We start from the raw sequence: 20066 nt of genomic DNA, 5'->3' as shown, positions 1-20066 counted from the left end.
TTTATATTACTTTTAGTTTTCTTAATATCTATTCAATTCTATAAGTATTTCTTTATCATTTTTATATTACTTTTGGTTTTCTTACATATACAATAACGAGTAACAATCAATGAATCGCTCATCAACATTTATACAGATGCTTATGAAGGATGAATACTGATCCCTTATATTTAAAGATACATTGTAGCATCTCTCTCTCTCTCTCTATTTTCTCTAAACTAGAGAATGAAATGCATGAATGATTTAGTTTATTTCTATAATCTTATAATCTCTTATTCTCTCTAATTATGGTAAGTTTATTTTAAAGATGGAGTATGAGATAAAGACCATGCAACATATTACTCAAATGGTCATTGACTCCTTAAACTTACCAAAATCTAAAGGCATAGATTATGATAAGCTTAAACCTTTTACTTCAAATGTGCTATTGGTTGACAAAAGTAGTATACTAAAGTGATATTTGACAAAAATGTTCCACGTGTCCAGTACTCATGAAGTCCCTTCTATTTAAAGATTAAATCTATAAATTTAAGAAAATGCAACTATTTTGATCAAAATGGCTATTGATGTGATTTTCCCACAACAAAATTGGGTGGTCATCGTGGACTCCTTCACTACCCTATGAGAAGAACATGGATACGGTTGGTTCCTTATCACATAAAACTATTCATTTCAACAAAATCAACCCCACTTATAATTCATATTATAAATGCATTACCCTCTTTCTTCTTCATATTCATCTCCATCTCCATCTCCTATTTACTCCTTCAAAACCCATCAAATTAAACCAAGCACAACTTTAATCATGAATGGCACCCTACCTGATCACCACACCTGGCCACAACCAACCTTGTCATACAGCAAAGCGGTTCGAGACCTCCATGCAACCATACAGACCAACTGGGACTCGGTTAAGCATCTGCTTGCCAGACCGCGGCCGGAAGGGCACTATGGAGCCATGCTGTACATGACCCATTAGCCGAGCTGTTTGTGGGTGAAATGTATTTGAAAAACCTTTATGAGAAGATCAAGAAAGACCGTTTGAACAATGCTAAAGAGGTTTCTGGTGTGATTCTTGCAGTTAGGACTCTATGGCTCGATTCAAAGCTCGAGCTAGCGGTTAACTCTTTCGGTGGTGGAGCTCAAGTTGTTCTTCTTGGTGCAGGTTTGTCTAGTTGCATTTTAACTTATACTATTGTTACTTTTTTGCATGAAGAATATGAAATATGCAGGAATGGATACATGGGCGTATAGGTTAGATTGCCTGAAAGAATGTGATGTTTACGAGATAGATTTTGCAGAGGTGATGCAAATGAAAGACACGTTACTTAAAACAGCAATGGAATCACTAGACGAGCCAAAAGTAATTGCGAAATCACTTAAAAGAATAGCAGCAGATATCCGAGATGAGGACTGGTTCAAGAAGCTTTTAGAATCCGGGTTCATACCTGAGAACAAAACCGTGTGGATTCTAGAAGGAATCATCTACTATCTCCCTCATTCTCAAGCCATGAGAGTATTGAAAACAATAGCCGACGGTTGCAGGACCACGCACACGGTTTTGTTAGCTAATTTCATGAACAAACAATCAACCACACTTTCGGTTTCAAACTTCCAGTTTTACAGTGACTGGCCTGATCAGCTGCTTCCATCTCTAGGGTTCTCTGATGTCAAACTTTCACAAATTGGGGACCCGGATGCTGATTATGGTCTGTTACATGATCCACATAATCTGTTTAACAAGCTGCGCAGTTTGCCACGGTCCGTTCAAAACCACCCGGATGATGGAACCCCGTGTAGGCGGTTGTATCTGATGCAGGCTTCTGGTTCGCCCAGCTAAACTATCTCATACATGTAGATTTGATTGCATTCATGTGATATTTTAAGGAAGCAATTAATAAACACAAAGTTGCAGGTTTACATCAAGAAGTAAATAATTTAAATTTCAAGGCAATCTTTGATCCCCTGCTCAAAAATGTTTAGAGACGATATGGTGTCCATTAGTGCATCAGCCACCTTCTGTCTGTATAGCAAAGAGATGTATCATGAATATAATATTATTATTAGTATTACATGTTTGATTCAAAAGCAATTTTGGAAACTATTATTCATGTTTGATTCAACAAAAAAAGTACCTATCAGATGCTAGCTGAGGGGCAGATACTTTTGCCACACTATTAAGAGAACTAAAAGACCTGCAATCAGCAAATGCAACAATGGTGTAAAACTGTAACTTTTATGAATCCAAATCTTAAGAAACATGAATAAACTCAAACTTTTGATGACTTGATTCACTTAATACATACACCGACTTTTTATTCAAAAAAGCCATATGTGTATGGCGTTTGCTACCTTGTGCCATGACGTGTTGACATATACCATATGTGATGAGTTAATCACTTAATCCATTAGTTAACAGGCACTTTATCTAGATAAATAGAAACAAGGCAGAAACGACCTAAACTTCAAACTAGCATAAGCTGGGCTAGAAATGGCATTACGAGGGCTATAACCAACGGACGGAATGTCTCAACGAGCAAGACTATTTGGCAAAATGCTATAAGCAGATGCCACGGATTGGCCCAGCTGTCATACCCAAATTCCTTCATTTAGAGTGCCAATTTCATCAAGAAGCGCTCTGGCCCTTCCCTGGCCTCTACGCAAATGCGAGAGCTAAGACAAGCGCTAGGTACGCACTTTTAGAGTTCCGATTCACTCAAAATTTTCCCCTAAGAAATCTTCAAAATTTCCCTTTATTATTCTAAAATGCATGAATCCTTGATTGTCCTAATTTATGCGTCCATCTATGGTTTTAATTTCAGTAATAATCATCAAAGTTTCTCGGGAATTCTATCTATGTGTTTTTTCTTGCTTCCGCTCTACGTCAATACCCGATCCCAGAAGCGTTAACAAACTACATAATCCTAAATTCCATCACCTGAAACCCCTAATCTTGACAGTTATTTAGCTAACAAACGGTTATCAAAACTGCAAAGTACCTTTCTAGATCAGTGAGCTTAGCTTCTGCCTGCAACTTTATCGGATCCTTATCTTCAAGCAACGAGGCTGCATTCTTCAAAACCAACTTAAATGTGCAAACCTGCAAGTTAAAAACTGAAATGATCCTGCAGTTCATTCTGCTAATTCAATAATTAATAGAAATAAAACCTCAACACCGGTATTCGACTGAAATGTAACAATAGAAGTCCTCTCCTGTGGAATACAATCCCTTGCGGCCGATATAAGCAGCCGTTGAACCTCCTCCAAGTCCTTTTCCGGTGATATTGTTTCACCGCCTGCTGCGAATCAAATCAAACACTTTCTGTTAGTCATGTAACCGAAATTTGTTAGTTAGTTATTCTGTTACAACTGATTAAGAGATATGCAGCTTGAAGAGTGTTGCGAGAGGCGTCAATTGGAGCTAATAAATACTTAGCCGCCTTCTTCTTTTGATCTCTAAGCCAATCCTTTGGTCCTGCTGAGAGACAATTAACATATTGGCATATTGTATAAACATATAACGATATAATCGAAAACATAGAATAATAATGGAAAACGTACAAATGCCGAGTGAGAATGCGGTGGCGACTGGAGGCTGGTGAAGGAGTGAGGTTAAAGACGTTAGAATGACGGAGGCGGCGGCGGCTCTGCGGGTGGTAAGAAGGTGAGTGGAGTTTGAAAGTGGTGGTGGCTTGGGTGGGAATAAGGTGGTGGTGGTGGTGGTGGAGATAAGGGTGGAAATTGACGGTGGTGACATCTTTGCGGGTGGTGGTATAAAATATCTGTTTATTATTAAATTTAATTTGAGAAACTAGATTGATAAGTTGTAATTAACCCCCCTGCACTATGAAACTTTACATATCGCCCATCAACTTTCTTCACAAATGACATTTATTTATTATAAAATTTTTCCTTCTTCGTTTTGTTTATCGGGCTATCGGCTATCTCCAAACAAAATTTGTTTATCCATGTTACCCCTCATTTTTTCTTTTAGATTCACTACTGATGAAGATAAATTACATATATTACATTATAATACATATAGGCAACCTTTCACCTCCCTATTTTCTCTCTCATGAGACGCTTGTATATTTAATGTTGGACTGAATGCTACCTTCAATTCCATTCATTGCTTTGTCATTATCACATTTGTTTCTTGAGTCATTGAATCTTTCATTTGAATGCAACAGATGAATACTTTAACCTTTCCATCTACCCGCTATTGAATCTCAGATCTGTTTCAATTGAAGCCTACTTTAAGACCTCATCTTCAATTCCCAAATCACATCTACGGATTCTAGGGTTTGCCTCCATTAGTTCAGTTTCTTATATAAAATGTTTTCCTTCGATGTATAAACGCATCGACCGAATTTCTATTGTATCCCGCCGCAATACGCGGGCTCTCCCACTAGTATGTTTAGAAAAATATATGACTACCAATTTATCACCATCTCTGCCCTCTAAACTAATGTTAAGACATCAACAAGAGCTATATGAACACAAACATTTACAAGGGCATGATGGAATTGTTTGTGAATATCTTTTGTTTCTAAGTCATAGATGTTGTAATACGAAGATAATATATACACATTATGATACATGATATAAATAAACGGTAGATGATGACTGCCATCAAGTTATTCAAGAACCTAATTAATCTTTGACAACTAAGGTAACTAGGTATCGTATCCATGATAAACGTGTGGTTAGAATTACACGTTTTGCTTGATTTTAGAAAATTAAGGACATCAATTTGATAGATTGTGAATTAAACTAATATTAACCTAAATTGCAAGCAAATTAAAAAGATCCACCAAAAATACAAGATAAGAAACTAACAATTATTATAGTCTAACTTAGTTAACGATGTAAGAAAGTTACACATACATAACTTTGTTTGACAGTAATATATAATGAATAACTGACGTTGTAAAAGTATAATTATATCTTGTACAATTGAATTGATAGATTTAAATTACACAAAGTAATCATTATCAATTATCAGCATACTAATGCAAATACAAGAAGTGACCCTAGTTAATGTCTTTGGCAACCTAATACGCACGTTAAACATGTGAATTTACTCAACTTATTCGGTAGAATAAAAATTAAAGAACATATTCATGTCTACTAAAGATTCAATAGTTATATTTGCATTATCAAATCGTCAAATCGAGTTGTGATCACATAATAACTTGCTAATCATAACAAAGAAATCTGATAAAGAATCCAAGTTGCCAATATTCACTCCTTCTAAGTTATAACCCCTTAACACTTTTCATTGATTCAGCCCTGACCCAACAGCCCACTTATTCCTTGACTTTTTTCTTTACCAGAAAAAATAAAAAATACTCCACATTATATATATATATTAATTCACAAGTTACGGTTTACTCACATATACATACTGTTCATAAAGGGGTTATGGGCGTAATTAATGTGGTAAATATGGGTTATGGGTGTAATTAATGTGGTAAATATTTATGCTCCGAACGATGCGGTTGAGAGAAGGGGGTTATGGGCGGAGCTTCTTCATCTAAAGCAGACGTTGGGCGGATTATGGGTTTTGGTTAGAGACTTTAATGAGGTGAAGTGTGTCAGAGCGTAGAAACTTTGAGTTTTCGGCGGTAAATACGGCTGAGTTTAATGATTTCATTGATGAGGCGGAGTTGTCGGAGTATCAAATGGGGGGGGGGGGGTTGTTCACCTACATCTCGGACAGAGGGGATAAGAGCAAACTGGATCGTTTTCTGGTGTGTCAGGGGTTCTTGAATCTCTGGCCTACGGCCTCGCTTACTGCTTTGGTAAAAGGTACCTCGGATCACCGTCCGTTATTATTAGAGGGTGTTTGGGATTCCTTATTTTTATCTCCTTATAACTTATTGACTTTTGTAAGTTAAAAGAGTGTTTGGATAATGTGAATTTTTTAAGTTTTTAAAGAAGGAAAAAGGAGTTTTGATAAGTTAGGATATTGTAACTTATCAAAAACTCCTTAAGTCAAAAGGAAGTGTAAATAAGGAATCCCAAACATGGCCTTAGTGTCGGGGTGTGAAGACTTTGGCCACATTCCGTTCCAGTTCTTTAATTCGTGGCTAGATTTGCCGGGTTTTATGGAATTTGTTGAGAGGAAAAGTAGAGTCTTTCGGTTCTCAAGCCCGGCTGACTTGGCATTGGCGACCAAGTTGCGGTGGTTAAAAGGGTGTATAAAAGGGTGGGTCGCTAGGAGTAAACCCCAAGCCGAAAGGAATTATGAGTTAAATAAAAAAGAGGTTTGCCGGTTACTCTCGATCTCGGAAGTACGAGACCTGTTACAAGGTGAAGAGGAGCATTTATTGATCTGTAAATCTATGGTGGAGGATTTTGACCGGGTAAAATTACAAGATTTGAAACAAAAATCACGGATTCGGTGGGAGGTAGACGGGGATGATAATACGAAATTTTTTCATGGAATCCTCAACTCGAATCTAAGTAACAATCGTCTTCATGGGCTGTACTTAGGTGGGAATTGGGTCTCTGATCCGCCGGTAATTAAGGATGAGATATTTAATTTTTTTCGGTGAAATTTACCGAACAAATTCCGTCTAGGCTGGTCTTAATCTGCCTGGATTTTAACCAGCTTTCGGAAGCAGAAGCTTCAAGTCTGATCAGGGTCTTCTCTTTATCTGAAATAAAGGATACAGTGTGGTGCTGGTGATAGGGCTCCGGGTCCGGACGGTTATAATTTTAAATTTTTAAAGAGGTGTTGGGGCATTTTTCAGTACGATTTCCTTCAAATTTTTGATGATTTTCACCAGGGTGCGCCGTTTAACTGGGGTTGTATGTCGTCTTTTATTGCTTTAATTACTAAGATAAAGGACCCAGTGGGTTAGCGGACTTTAGACCAATAAGTCTAACTGGCTGTATTAATAAAGTGGTGTCAAAAGTTCTTTTGGCTCGGTTAAAAGTGTATATTCACAACTTGATCTCGGAGGAACAGTCGGCGTTTTTGGCAAATCGTAGTATCCTCGATGGCCCGTTTATTCTTAATGAGCTTATTGCATGGTTATGTTAGTCAAGGTAGATATTGACAAGGCCTATGATGCGTTAAATTGGGGGGTACGTGGATTCTGTAATGGGACAAATGGGGTTTCCTGACTTGTGGAGGAAGTGGGTGATGAATATTTTGAGCGCTTCAAGGGCTTCGGTCCTGGTCAATGGGTCGCCAACTCAGGAATTCCCATGCTCGTGTGGTATACGACAAGGAGATCCGCTATCTCCTTTTCTTTTCCTCATTGCCATGGAAGGCTTGACACGGATGATGAAAAAGGCATGTTCCATTGGGTTATATGAGGGTTTGGAAGGTGGTTATAACGACCCATCTTTATCTCAGTTATACGAATCTGTGAACGATTAAAGGCAGCAAGAGATCGACAAAAGAGCTATGCGGACGTACGCCGCAAGCCTCTAGAATTCAAAGAAGGCGACAAAGTGTTATTAAAAGTATCGCCTTGGAAAGGTATAGTAAGATTCGGGAAGAAAGGAAAACTGAGTCCACGATTTGTTGGACCATTCAAAATACTCGAACGAATAGGACCAGTTGCTTACTGCCTAGAATTACTCGATGAGATGAAAGGTATTCACGACGTGTTTCACATATCCAATCTACGCAAGTGTTTAGCCGACGAAACCCTTGCAATGCCATTAAAAGATGTCAAAATCAACGAAAAACTTAAGTTTGTAGAACAACCGATTCAAATAGAAGATAATATGATTAAGTTTCTCAAGCACAAGTGACTCAAACTCGTAAAAATCAAATGGGATTCAAGACGAGGACCCGAGTATACATGGAAACTTGAGTCAGAAATGAAAAAGAAGTATCCCTATCTATTCCAATAAATCTCGAGGACGAGATTATTCAAAAGGTGGGGAGGATGTAACACCGCGACTTTTACCCTCCTTAATTTTAAGCCCAAATGTACTAACTTAGAAAGTATAGGGACTGATTTGCAATTTCTGAAAATCTTGTCCCGTCGCGATACGCGACGGGGGTAACATGTAACCCATCGCGTAGCGCGATGGGGTTGCTGAGTCGGTGGACACGTGTTGAACACTGTGTCGACACGTGGCGCAAAATGACAGGCCACGTGTCACCACCGTATAAGGCGGTGTAAAAAGGCGGCGTCGCGATACGCGAAGGGCCACAAGGGACACATCGCGTACCGCGATGGGGTCCAAAAACGGCTATAAAAGGGGGGTGACGGGCTTGAGCTCATTTCATCCCAAACACACCTTCCTTTACACACACTTAACCTCGTAAGGCGTGCCCCTTTTTCCGTAACACGCCGACGTGCTGTTTTCTCGTATTTCGTGCAAGAAACGAAGTTATAATCAAGTAGCAATCACTTAAGCGAGTAGATAAAGATTCTGCCTTTTTCTTATTATCAATCTAAGCATCAGAATTAAGGTAGGAGTTATGTTTAAGTTATTTGAATTATAGCTTAGACTATCAATCGAGGCTATGGCCTTTAACCTTGATCGTATTTTATAAATCATTCACAATCATGTTTTCATAAACGTTACTTCATAAAGAAGTAATGTCAAATAAAAAGATATATTTTGACGGGCATGTAGTAACTGGAAGGGGGATATCACTAGTAGTAAGTTTCTTGCTTAAGGAAAAGTAATTCGCATAAATCCCAATCAACCGAGGGACCCGTTTACTTACCTGGAGAAACTTACCAACGTGTTAGAACCTATTAGGCCAAAGCATGCTATATCAAACGTCACATAAAACCAAGTGTTTTGAATCACAGTCAAGGATAAACGATTTCAAGGTTAAGCTTAAAATCATAGCTTAATCATCATTCAAAACATTCATACGAACCTATTGTGTATAGGTTAAGTATCATTCACAATCAACCAATCAGTCAAGGTTTTCCAACACCGACAGTACATGTGAATATGTTAACCTTTTCAATCAGTCAAAACTTGTTTATACTCAATAAGACGAACGAGTGTTTGTCTTAACGAGACAATCAATATCTACATGAGATAATGAAATCTCTAAAAACGTTATAATACAAAGTAGAGAATAATATCAACTCAGACCGAATACGCATATGTATGGATCCAAACATAACTGTTAAAGCTCAATCAATCAATCAAAGGCAATGAAGCCGCGAGCTTAAACGGTCATGACCAGTTCTCAGTTCAGGACCGTTTGGCTCGGGGAATACCGTTGTGTGTGTAAGGCAGTGGTACATATACCGGAAGTAGAAATGCTTCCGCTGAGATTGTCAATAAAACTACATTTGTATTGTAATCGTCATTCAAAATGTTTTATTGAGTCAAACGTGTTCACCAACATATAGCTGACGTATTTTTCCACCATTTGCAGGTAACTAAGTGTTAATAGCATTAACAAGGATTGGAGTCTTAAATATAGAAGTACGTACAAGATGGCTATGTTTTTGATATATAATCCTTATAAAATGAAAACATATCTTGTGTAAACTAACACTCGGGTATTTAATTCCCGAGTAAAATTTTCAATGTAAATTAATATTATATTCAACCTAAAAGTCTTCCGCTAAAAGTAAACTCTGATATATTTACAAAACAGGTACCAACTTGTGGTCACACACCTAGGCCCTAAGTGTGGGTGTGACAATAAATCTAAAATTAATTGGGTCGCTTGGCAAATTGTTATTGCTCCCATCGAAAAAGGGGGGCTTGGGTTCGGATCTCTAAAAGACGCTAATCTCGCTTTGCTTGCAAAATGGTGGTGGAGGTTCAAAAATAAAAAGGAAGGGTTGTGGAGGAAAGTAGTGTGGTCAATTCATCATATGGATAACTACTGGAATTTTATTCCTTACAGTTTGTCGATTCCGAGCCAGTGGAGGAGTATATGGAAGATTGATTCAGATTTGGATCCAATGGGGCTTAGTATGCGATCAGAATTGAGATCTGTAGTCGGAAATGGGGTAACCTTAATGTTCTGGTCCGATATATGGGTTGGGGAGGAAGCATTTCAAGTTCGGTTCCCGGGTCTGTATTCATTAGAAAATAATAAGGCGTGCCAAGTTTCAGACCGTTTGGTTATGTATGATGGAGAAATATGTGGTGTGTGGGATTGGATAGTAAACCCGATTTCGGCAGACGAGATTGAGGAGCTTAGAAATCTGTTGAGGATTTGTGAAGGTATTCATTTAAGCAATGAGGGTGATAAAGTATGCTGGAGTTTAAACGATAATGGGATCTTCTCTGTTAAAAGCATTAAGGGGAAGGTGGAAGAGATCCGATACCCGTCGTCGCTAAACACATTCACGTGGAATAATTGGGTTCCAAAGAAGGTATCTATACTCGCTTGGCGTGCAGGTTTGGAGAGGCTACCAACTTTGGTGGCTTTAGCAAAAAGAAATATATGTTACGAGTCGGTTCTTTGTCCGATATGTGGGGAAGTGGAGGAGACTGTGGAACATATGTTTTAATTCTTGTCGATTTGCACAAGACGTATGGAGGTGATATTGATGTGGTGTGGGGCCCATTTAGTTTACGCGTTTTGTATACAAGATCTCCTAAATCTGTTTAAATATTCGAGGTTCACTTCTTTTATAAAGTAGGCGTTCCACGCGGTTTGTCTTATAACTATGTGGAGTATTTGGAAGTTGAGAAACGATGTGGTGTTTAATGGGAAGCCGAGTCAACTTGCGAGGGTGGTGGGGGAAATCAAATCTCTTAGTTTTCTTTGGATTAAGAACCGCTCAAAAAAGCTTAACATTTCGTGGGAAGATTGGACGAGGTTTCATTTGTAGTTTCGTATGATGTTTGTTTGTTTTTTTTTGTGGTGAGTTGTTTTGTTAGGTGTATCTTTGGGTTCTATTTATATATATATATATATATATATATATATATATTTTAGTTGGTTGTTGGAAAAAAATACTATTCATACGGGAAGCCAGTTACTTTGTGACACATGTACAAGGCATTGCAAATTTCAAGGAGACAGATAACTGAATGCTTCGTTGTCTGTATCTGTATCCTCTTTTGACTTTAACTTTCATAGGCGACGAAGATGAAAGAAACGAAAGCCGTCGATTGATGTTGGATTTTGACCACGCTAACATTGATTCCGGCGCTGCTTGCTAATCCCGACATCACTGATTATCGACTCTCTCCATGTTCGTCTCTAGCTTAGCTTGGTATGAATCCTGATTTCAGTTTTTCTTTCGACTTCATCACCAGTAGAGTAGTTGTATGATTGTGGTGTCTTTTTTTAAGTGCTATGTTTGCACTGTATTATTTCTCGCTTTACATATTGTTTTGTATTGAGTTATTATTATTTTGGTTTCTTCTTTGAGTTGTTTGACTCAATAGTTGATTATGCCTTACCTTACTTCAACTCTTTAAAGTGTTCAATTGAAAGCATTTCATTCATATATGGGCAGTCACAATTAGGGTTGTTTTTTCTAATTCTTTCATTGACTTTTTAGATTGTTGTTATACATCGTATATTTATAATTGTTTGTTTGCTGCAGTTGGTTCTCCAATTAGCCCTTTCATTTCTAATTGGAAGCGTTTGATAGTTGTTTATTTTTATTTTTCGTTCTGTCTATGCATTTGTTGTTCTGATAAATAGGTTTTGTGGGATTTGTGAGCCATTTTTGCCTTTTTATATGGGAACAATAAGAAGGATGAAAATAAGATTATAAATTCATCTGTGACCACTTTGGCTTAGTAAACATAGAACATGTTTTTCTTTTGTTTTTGTTAGTTTGTTCTCTTTGTGTAAGTTGTTTTATTTGAAAGCTATAAGTCACATTTTATTTACCACTGCTAATTCTATTTATTTTCATAAATTCATATTTATGTTGCCTATTTGGTTTACACAAGAATGCGAGTGAGTTTACAAATTGGTTGACAAATTTTAGGTTTATATATGCTTTAGTTGTAATGTAATTTTGATTGCTTCTTTTGTTTCTCAGTTGCATAAAGGCGTGGCAATAGTATTATCTAAATGTTTGAAACACTAAGTTGTTCAAGGTTTATTGTTTGGTCCGAAGATCCGAATTCCATTTACGGAAAAGAATCAATCGGGTGGTGGATGCGGTGTCATCGAGTGGTGGATGCGGTGTCTAGGTGGTAATTAAATAGTATGTAATTATATAAATATCTTGAACAAATTTTAATATTTTTCAAGTAGAAAGATTCAACTGACTGTTGTTTTGTTGGCTGCTTTTTCTTGACAGAATTATAACGTGAGATGTCCAATATGTTCAAACAAGGGGGTATACTATCACACACAACAGATAATTATAACAACCTTTTCTTTAACTCATGGCATAACTAAAAGGGATATATCTTGATGGGCCAAAAATGAGTAACGTGACAGCACGCAGGTTCCGGTTTAAATTAAAAAAAAACCAGAGCCGGTTTGTCGGTTTTGACAATAGTAAAGATCGGAAAGAGAGGAAATGGGTCGGCTGCCAATTTAATAGCGGGTCAGATTTTTCAAGAAGGGAATTTTGGCTGTTTCCGCAGTTTGTTCTGATAATAGGCAGGTCAGCACCAATGTAACATTCAAATCTAAAACATAACCTAACGCATGTTGTTATATGAACTTGAAACAACTTCAGATGCAAACAAGCAACTCATGAGTGCCATATCAGCTAGACGTTTTGGAAGAAATTGAAAATGGTCGGAGAAGTGCATTGTTTTAAAGTTGTCACTTGTAATTTTTTGGCTTTTGTATCTTAGATGCTTATTATAAACAATGTAATTCAATACATACATATTTACTAAATTCAAATAGTTTACTTAGTAGTTTAATTTTATATAATTTTGTATAGTTAAGGCAGGTAGGCTGAAAGAATGGAACAGTCAGAGTACCGTCGCAACATGCGGGTAGGTTAATTAGTTGATCAATAGTTGGCGCTCGCCGCAAAGCGCGGGGTAAAAATCCTAGTTGTTTCTATAAATGCAACAAACAAATGTCAATAATCTTATAACTTGTATCTTCACTTCACTGCCATTTGATCATAATTGACACGAGATTTTTAATTATCTATTAATATCTTTAGCAAAATATTTTAATCTTTGTTTTCTTTTTATCTCAACTGTATTAGCTCTAAACTTTAAAATATGAGAAGTGATAAAAGTGAGATTTTCTAACAAGGCCAATGCATTTAATATATGATCAGTATGGATGTCAAATGCACCAATCAGCAGGCCTAGGCTTAGACCTTTCAATCCGTAAACCAGACAACATACTTTTGATTGGTGATTTCTCAAACTAGTCTCCAATCTTGTTCAAAGCCTTGTTACGTTAACACAATTTAATTTATTTCAGACCAACCGTTAGCGACTCTAACTTGACACCGGTGTATTCAACTACACTTCAGTGGTTTTAAAAGTTAGAAAAAACACAAATCGCTTTACTGAAACAACATTGAAACTTCTTTCACAACCTCCGGCAAATGTTGAATAGTTGCATGATTTTTGGGTGATATAAGTTTCCCAACAATCTAAAAAGGTATCTTTGTCTCCCCAACTTTAACCTATAATGACTTTGATTCAGAATCTAGTCAAACACTAACATTAACTTGAAAAGTTCTACTCTCAAGTTTAATGTTTACAACATCCCATAATTCAAGCTTTGCTCTTTTTCTTTCCCTTGAATACTTAGGTACAACCATATTACATTACAACAATAGCATGTCACAAAACTACACTCTGCAATTTACACTTAACTTCAAATGGATCTGGATCTATAACAAGCACAAAATCTCAGAACCATAAAAAATTTGGCTTCAAACCAGGCTTTTATATAATCTTACCACACACCGCGGAACCAATCACCTGAAACATGACAAACAAGATGAAGTTTATCAAAATTTCAAGACTGTTTAACATCTTTTCATCATATAGTTTCATCCTGTCCCTCCACTTCCCTGAGAGTTATCTCTCCCAGAAAGCTTTGAACCACCGTTACCATCTTTGTTTGTTTGACTTTGACCTTGACTATGCGCGCTCCCTGAAAAGCTCTGCCTCCAGTTACCAAACAAAGTACTCCACGACGTTTTTGATGAATTTTTTCTCAATATTTCAGCACTAAAGTCTTCTTCCCGTACAACCCGAAAAGGGTTTTCCAATGCTTTCAAAACATGAGCCATTTGAGGGCGTTTTGCGGGCTTCGGGTTTAAGCAAGACTTAGCCACTATGGCTACAGCCCATACCTCTTCCAGTAAGTCCTCGTCTATAACTAGAGACTGATCAACAAATTTGGATACCAAATCTCTGTCATAGTTGTTGACCAAACTCAAAGTTTGGTCAATCCATTCTTTCGTGGATGTATCTTCTGAATTGCTGATTCCAAGTCTACCTGTTACCAGCTCAAGTAAAACTTTTCCAAAACAGTATACATCATACGCACAATTAGCAGGTAGCGATCCTGTTTGGTCCAAAATATAACAAAAATTTAAGTTCCAACTTAACTAAAAATTTAATACAAAAGTAGTCGATGTGATAAAAATGTTCACATACCAGAAGGTGTTGATTCAGAACTCCTGCAACATTCACAAAGAATAAAAAAGTTATAAATATGTTGCATTCTCAAGATTGTGATAACATTCTGCTTATTATATAGAACATAAGAAATAACACTTACGATGAAATTCGCAGCAGCTTTGTGATGGCATTCTGATTATTATCAACTTCTTGAGCACACACTTCACTTAAGCTTCCAAGGCAAACTTCATATTTATTATCAAGTAGAATACTGCTTGCTTGAATATCTCTGTAAATCAAGAAAACTTGATGTCCCAAATATTTTTGTATAAACTATTAGTAACTGAAAAATCGAGTTGTTAAATTACCTATGAACAAATGGAGGATTGCAATCATGATGCAAGTATGCTAACCCTTCAGCAGCTCCTGTAGCAATTTTTAACCTCGTGATCCAATCCAACGACTGCAAACCGTCATCTTCCAAATCTGTACATCTGTACAAAGAATTTGATAGATCTCCATTTGGCATGTACTTGTACACCATAAGCTTTTCAGTCTCATGTTCTAAGCAATGTCCCAGAAGAGGTACCAATCTGGTGTGCGTACCCTTACTGTACAACACCAATTCCGACATGTAACAATCTTTTCTCGAAGATCGCATATCAATTCTCTTAATAACTACTTCAGTTCCATCTTCTAACCTCCCTGAAAATATGTCTCCACTGTGTCCATGCTTAATGAGGTTTGCATCATTGAAACCACTTGTGGCTTGCAGCATTTGCTCATATGTAAATGAGTCCGTGAAGCTTATTAGATCAATTGAAATATTCTGATCATCAATCGCGGTTCCTTCTTCTTGAACCGGCTCTACATTTGCACTTCTTTGGCTTGCACTTCTCTTATAACATGGTTTTAGTATCAAAACCAATATTATAACTACAATTACAATGACTCCAAGTCCACCAAACACTCCCGCGAACACATATTTCAAATCTTTGTTGCTCTTTCTTGAGACTGGAGGTGGCACTGGAGCTATGTAATCTTCATCAAAAGGAAGACCACTCAGAACATAGAAAGTATTACAATCAGTCAAACTCCTTTGATCCGGCTGTCCACGAAAGCAGTTTGTTGATAATAAAGTGTTATTTCGATTAACTTCTAAACCCTGAAGATAATTGTTTGAAAGATCAATCAAACTAGCATTTGGAAGACTGGAACTCAAGTTTCCATAAAACTTATTATTTGAAAAGTTTAAAGTGACGCCAGAGGCATTAGAAAACACCGTCAGGTCCGGAAGATTGCCAGTGAAGTTGTTGCTAGACACATCAAAAAAGACGATATCTCGCATATTCATCGTCAAATTATCAGAAAACTCACCACCCAAATCATTAAAACTAAGATCAAGTTCAACCAAATTATGAAGGTTCGCAAGCTGCAAAGGTATATCAGCAGCAAGAGTATTGTTAGAAAAATTCAACCTTTTCAAACTCGAGAGCGAACCCAACTCGGGAGGGATCGGGCCCGACAAGGAATTCGAAGATAAATCAAGAATCTTGATTCTTCTAAGAGCCGAAAGTGAAGAGGGTATTGACCCGGTAAGCATATTAACCGAAAGATTCAAATTGGACAACAAAGAAAGCCGGCTCCAAGAATCCGGGATACTCCCGGTAATGGAATTACCCGAAAGAAGCAAAACATTAAGTTTATCCAACGAACCAATCGACGGAGGAATTGGACCGGAAACTGAGCTAGACCTTAGGTCGAGCACCTGGAGTGCACTAAGATTTTGACCCAACCAGACCGGTATTGACCCAGGGAGATAAAACCCAGATGAATTAAAGGAAATTAACCCAGTACAGTTCATCAAGGAGTCAATCGCAAAGCTAGGGTTTCGAAGGCCGTATCGTGTTCGTCGTAAACCGGACAGGTTTAAACCGGTGAGAGTGCCGTTGGAGCATGTAACCCCGGTCCAATTGGTACATGGGTCGTGTTTCTTTGGCCAGTACTTGGCTTTAATTCCTAAAGAAGCTCGGAGATTGAGTAAGGCGGCTCGTTCTAGTTTCGAACTCGGTGGCAACGACTGAGTCGAGACCGAGTTAACCAGGAAGAAGAGGAAACAGAGATGGAGTGGTAATAATAATGATAATAATAATAATTTAACCATGATGAGAGTGAAAGCAAGGGGGTGTTGTTGATCATAGAGTCATAATAATAATAATAATTAGTATTATATGATGTTGGGTGTAGAATTTAGGCGCCAAAAAGAAGGGTGTTTTAAGAAAATGAAAATAAATGGAGTGTTTTGTGGGCATATGTATATGTATGTATAGTGTGAGGCATTAATGGAATGACAACAATAATAATAAAGGTGAGTGGAATAAATAAGGATGTGGGAACACAAGAGCGTATAAGTGTGTGGAGGAGGAGGAGGAGGAGGAGGAGGAAGGAGATTAAGTTGCTGGTTATAGTTAGTTGACTGACTGAACAACAATAAGAAGAAGAAAGTAAACACATAATTAGTAAACCTTTCTAATCTGAGTAAGGTTACTTTTGGGGGATATATATATATATATATATATATATATGTGGTTTATTTACAAAAATAACAAGTATTTTATTCAGGTATTGCGGTGGATCAGGTTAACTACATTATATGTTTGAAAGCTATCGAGTATTGTGGCGGAAACATGGTTGGAAGTCGGTCGATATCGATTCGATTCGTTATGGTAAAAATTTTGTGGCAAAAGCTTCATTACCAAAGTCGAGAGACTAAAAGAGAAATATGTAAGTTGAAAGGTAAAAGTTTGGTTACTAAAGTTGGATGACTAAAAAAGGTAATGTCTGAAACCAAAGTTGTGGCTAGAAAATATATAAGTGAAACTTTTGTGTTAAAAGTCTAATAAACTAAAGTTTATAACTTAAGTTCAGAGCAAAAAGATAAATATTTAATATTTATATAGCAAAACTTTAACGAGCTAAACTTTTAAAGGCTTCTTTAGTTATATATAATTTTTTTAATGTCATACATCTTAAAATAGAAGAAAAACGGACAAAACTAAATGGGACGATTTCCATCTATATTCCCTTCATAAAATTGAATGAGCCTTTATATCAATCAAATGTTATGTTGGATCTTGATTTTAGCTCTCAAATAATGTTTGCTTCTTTCTTTTCATATACACCACACGATTATCAGGATTATCACGATGATTACTTGAGCTAGATTTTGATCATACGATTTTACCAAGTTATTGTTAATCCGTTTTAACTTGTTACAAATGATCATTTCCCATGAATGGACTAAGTTGTTGCCAATTAGTAGTAAAATATTACTGATAGTTACCATTAATAATCAATTATGACTGATGATTAGTTTATGTGCTAATTTCTGTTAATCATGTAAATCTGAAACAACTTCTGGTAGCGTTTTAATAAGGCAACATACTTTTTTTCCAGTGAGACGCCACCAACTGCAAACCTCGCATGGGGTGTTAGTCAATGAAGTATAATATGGGGTTCATTTATTCCTGAAATTACAATAGCTTCTAACAAGTGTGTGCTTCACACATATCAGGCAACTAACTTATATCGAAGTATAATATCATATTTTGGTTTAAAGCAGATGTAGTTATACTTAAATGATTTTGTTTACTCAAATATCACCAAAACATAGTATTCCAATAAGCAAATTATATTTTGGTCAAAGGTTATATTCACACTCCAAGAGTGAAGTGGATGGACTTGGTTTCTCCTATACCAACAAATTAATCTCAGTAGAGTTTTATTCATCCTATCTCAATATGGTTAAACTTGTGTTTCATTGTGAATGTCCTAAAATAGTTAGCATAATGCATTCATGTGCAAAATCCTATGGAGATATTTTGATTTAGTTCCGGATTATTTTATGGGAAAGAAAAGGTAAGGTCAAAATATGTAAACCAATACCACTCATGTTTTATTGTACTTATGTTTCTTTTAGTGGCCACTGACATTCATACAATGGTTTGTTGTGTTTTTGTTTTATTGGTACCAAACAATCAATATTGAGGTCATAATGGTAAAATGCATTATTTACTTGTACTTTTTGGTTATATCTTTCTGTTGGTAGCAATTACTAAGAAACCATATTGTTTGGTAAGTTTTAAGTTTCATTTAATATATTAATTATTGAAACTACTCTGTTAAAATAATATAATGCCATTATAAAAAACTTAAAATTTGATTTTGTGGTTTAAAGTGCAGCTATTGAGTACTATTTTAAACCTTTTTGTTAGAAAAACAATATTTAAAAACTTTAATCAATCTTAATGTTTTGAATTTTGATAATTACTTAATTAAGCTTGTATAACATGAAAAACACATGTCACTTAACACTTAAACTTAATTGATCATCATTGGTCATAATTAAGTAAGATGAAGTAGTTAACGAAGATTACACAATCAAGATCAAAGATGGTGGAATTAACAAGTTTCAATCCACAAAGTGTTACATGAAGATATCTACATCAATAATGAAGATAAAGAAATTACAAGATTAATCTTTGAAGGATAATAAGTAACTTAGTCAAATTAAGCTGTTAACTTATATAAGCTTGGGAAAAGTTTACGTAGAGTGAATTAGTTAACATTCACGTGACCTTTATATATCGGTTGTGTCTTCTCTAACCATAAACAACATATTTTAAAAAACATTAGACATAGTTAACATAATAAGCTAATTAAAGAAAAGATGATTTATTAATAATATTTTAGTAATTTCCGATTACGGGTGTAAGCAGCCTATTTGCTTTACTCGAAATCAATTTTTTTTAAACAGGTTTTAGTTTGTACTTTATAGAACGGTAGACTCACGAGCTAAACAATCCTATTAAGTTATATAAATTTGTTGATTTTAGAGTGATTTACCTGATAAAATCAAGTTCTACGAACTTTAATTTATAATAAAAATATCAGACAGTATGATTGATTAAATAGCGACAAAAATGATAGCAGGAGACAATTTTAGGGGAAATTTGTAAAATATCAGACAATATGATTGATTATATAGCAACAAAAATGAAAATGGTAGTTAGACAATTTTAGGGGCAATTTTGCAAAAAGTAATCAATACATGTGAAAGGAGAGTGATGTGTGGATGGAAGGGCATTTTTTATTTTTGAAATAATGTGTGGAAGGGTAATGATTAATGATTTATGGTCGTCGAGAAAGAGTCAATGATTTATACATAAGTGTCCACTAGTATATTAAATTTTAATTAATACTGATAATCATGAATAAACCATCTTATCTTATTGGTCCTTTTTGAACGACCAACAAATTTTTTTATTAAACTAGCAAGATGCTAGAACCGTCAAATACAACCACCAAAAACGAAGGCAAAGAGTGAAAATACAAACTAAGCCTCTCCACCAAAAGCAAAACCATACAACACTAACAACGAATTTATAACCGAAACCTACACCAATCCTCCCAAGTTAACCCTCTTTTTTTGGATCTATTCTTGATCCAAAGGTAACTTAGTGATTTAATCTCTTCGAAAAGACTTTGAAAATGAATCGAGGCCCCATTGTGGACTATATCAT

General features: G+C 36.2%; 3 protein-coding genes and 1 pseudogene across 6 annotated transcripts; 2 read left to right on the top strand and 2 right to left on the bottom strand.

Annotated features, from left to right (window-relative positions):
- The first annotated feature begins 779 nt into the window (after positions 1-779).
- Positions 780-1858, top strand: LOC143543687 (uncharacterized; annotated as a pseudogene). The gene is made up of 2 exons (XR_013137123.1): positions 780-1165; positions 1233-1858. The product of XR_013137123.1 is annotated as an uncharacterized LOC143543687 (transcript).
- Positions 1859-1871: 13 nt separating this feature from the next.
- LOC143543692 (uncharacterized) lies at positions 1872-3840 on the bottom strand. Of its 3 annotated transcripts, none has more exons than XM_077035956.1 (6): positions 3562-3840; positions 3371-3478; positions 3169-3296; positions 3000-3100; positions 2136-2195; positions 1872-2023 (listed from the first exon to the last, which is right to left on the bottom strand). In XM_077035956.1, exons 1-6 carry the CDS (start codon positions 3755-3757, stop codon positions 1939-1941), a joined length of 678 nt encoding a protein of 225 aa, XP_076892071.1. In that variant the 5' UTR covers positions 3758-3840; the 3' UTR covers positions 1872-1938. The 3 variants fall into 3 exon arrangements, with proteins under 3 accessions (XP_076892071.1, XP_076892069.1, XP_076892070.1); XM_077035954.1 differs by having other exon boundaries at positions 3169-3299; positions 3368-3478; positions 3562-3836; XM_077035955.1 differs by having other exon boundaries at positions 3169-3299; positions 3562-3836.
- A 5984-nt stretch (positions 3841-9824) lies between these two features.
- LOC143543686 (uncharacterized) lies at positions 9825-10469 on the top strand. The gene has a single exon (XM_077035951.1). The coding sequence runs from the start codon at positions 9825-9827 to the stop codon at positions 10467-10469; it is 645 nt and encodes a 214-aa protein (XP_076892066.1).
- Positions 10470-13669: 3200 nt separating this feature from the next.
- On the bottom strand, positions 13670-16851 carry LOC143543706 (putative LRR receptor-like serine/threonine-protein kinase At2g16250). The gene is made up of 4 exons (XM_077035965.1): positions 14853-16851; positions 14645-14773; positions 14521-14543; positions 13670-14428 (listed from the first exon to the last, which is right to left on the bottom strand). The coding sequence occupies exons 1-4, from the start codon at positions 16646-16648 to the stop codon at positions 13908-13910; spliced, it is 2469 nt and encodes an 822-aa protein (XP_076892080.1). The 5' UTR covers positions 16649-16851; the 3' UTR covers positions 13670-13907.
- Positions 16852-20066: the final 3215 nt, after the last annotated feature.

Source organism: Bidens hawaiensis, unplaced genomic scaffold, assembly GCF_021521415.1.
Source record: "Bidens hawaiensis isolate Kalapana, Puna unplaced genomic scaffold, B.hawaiensis_p1.1 tig00013251_1, whole genome shotgun sequence".
Taxonomy (NCBI): Eukaryota; Viridiplantae; Streptophyta; class Magnoliopsida; order Asterales; family Asteraceae; genus Bidens; species Bidens hawaiensis.
This window is presented reverse-complemented; position numbering and strand designations above follow the sequence as displayed.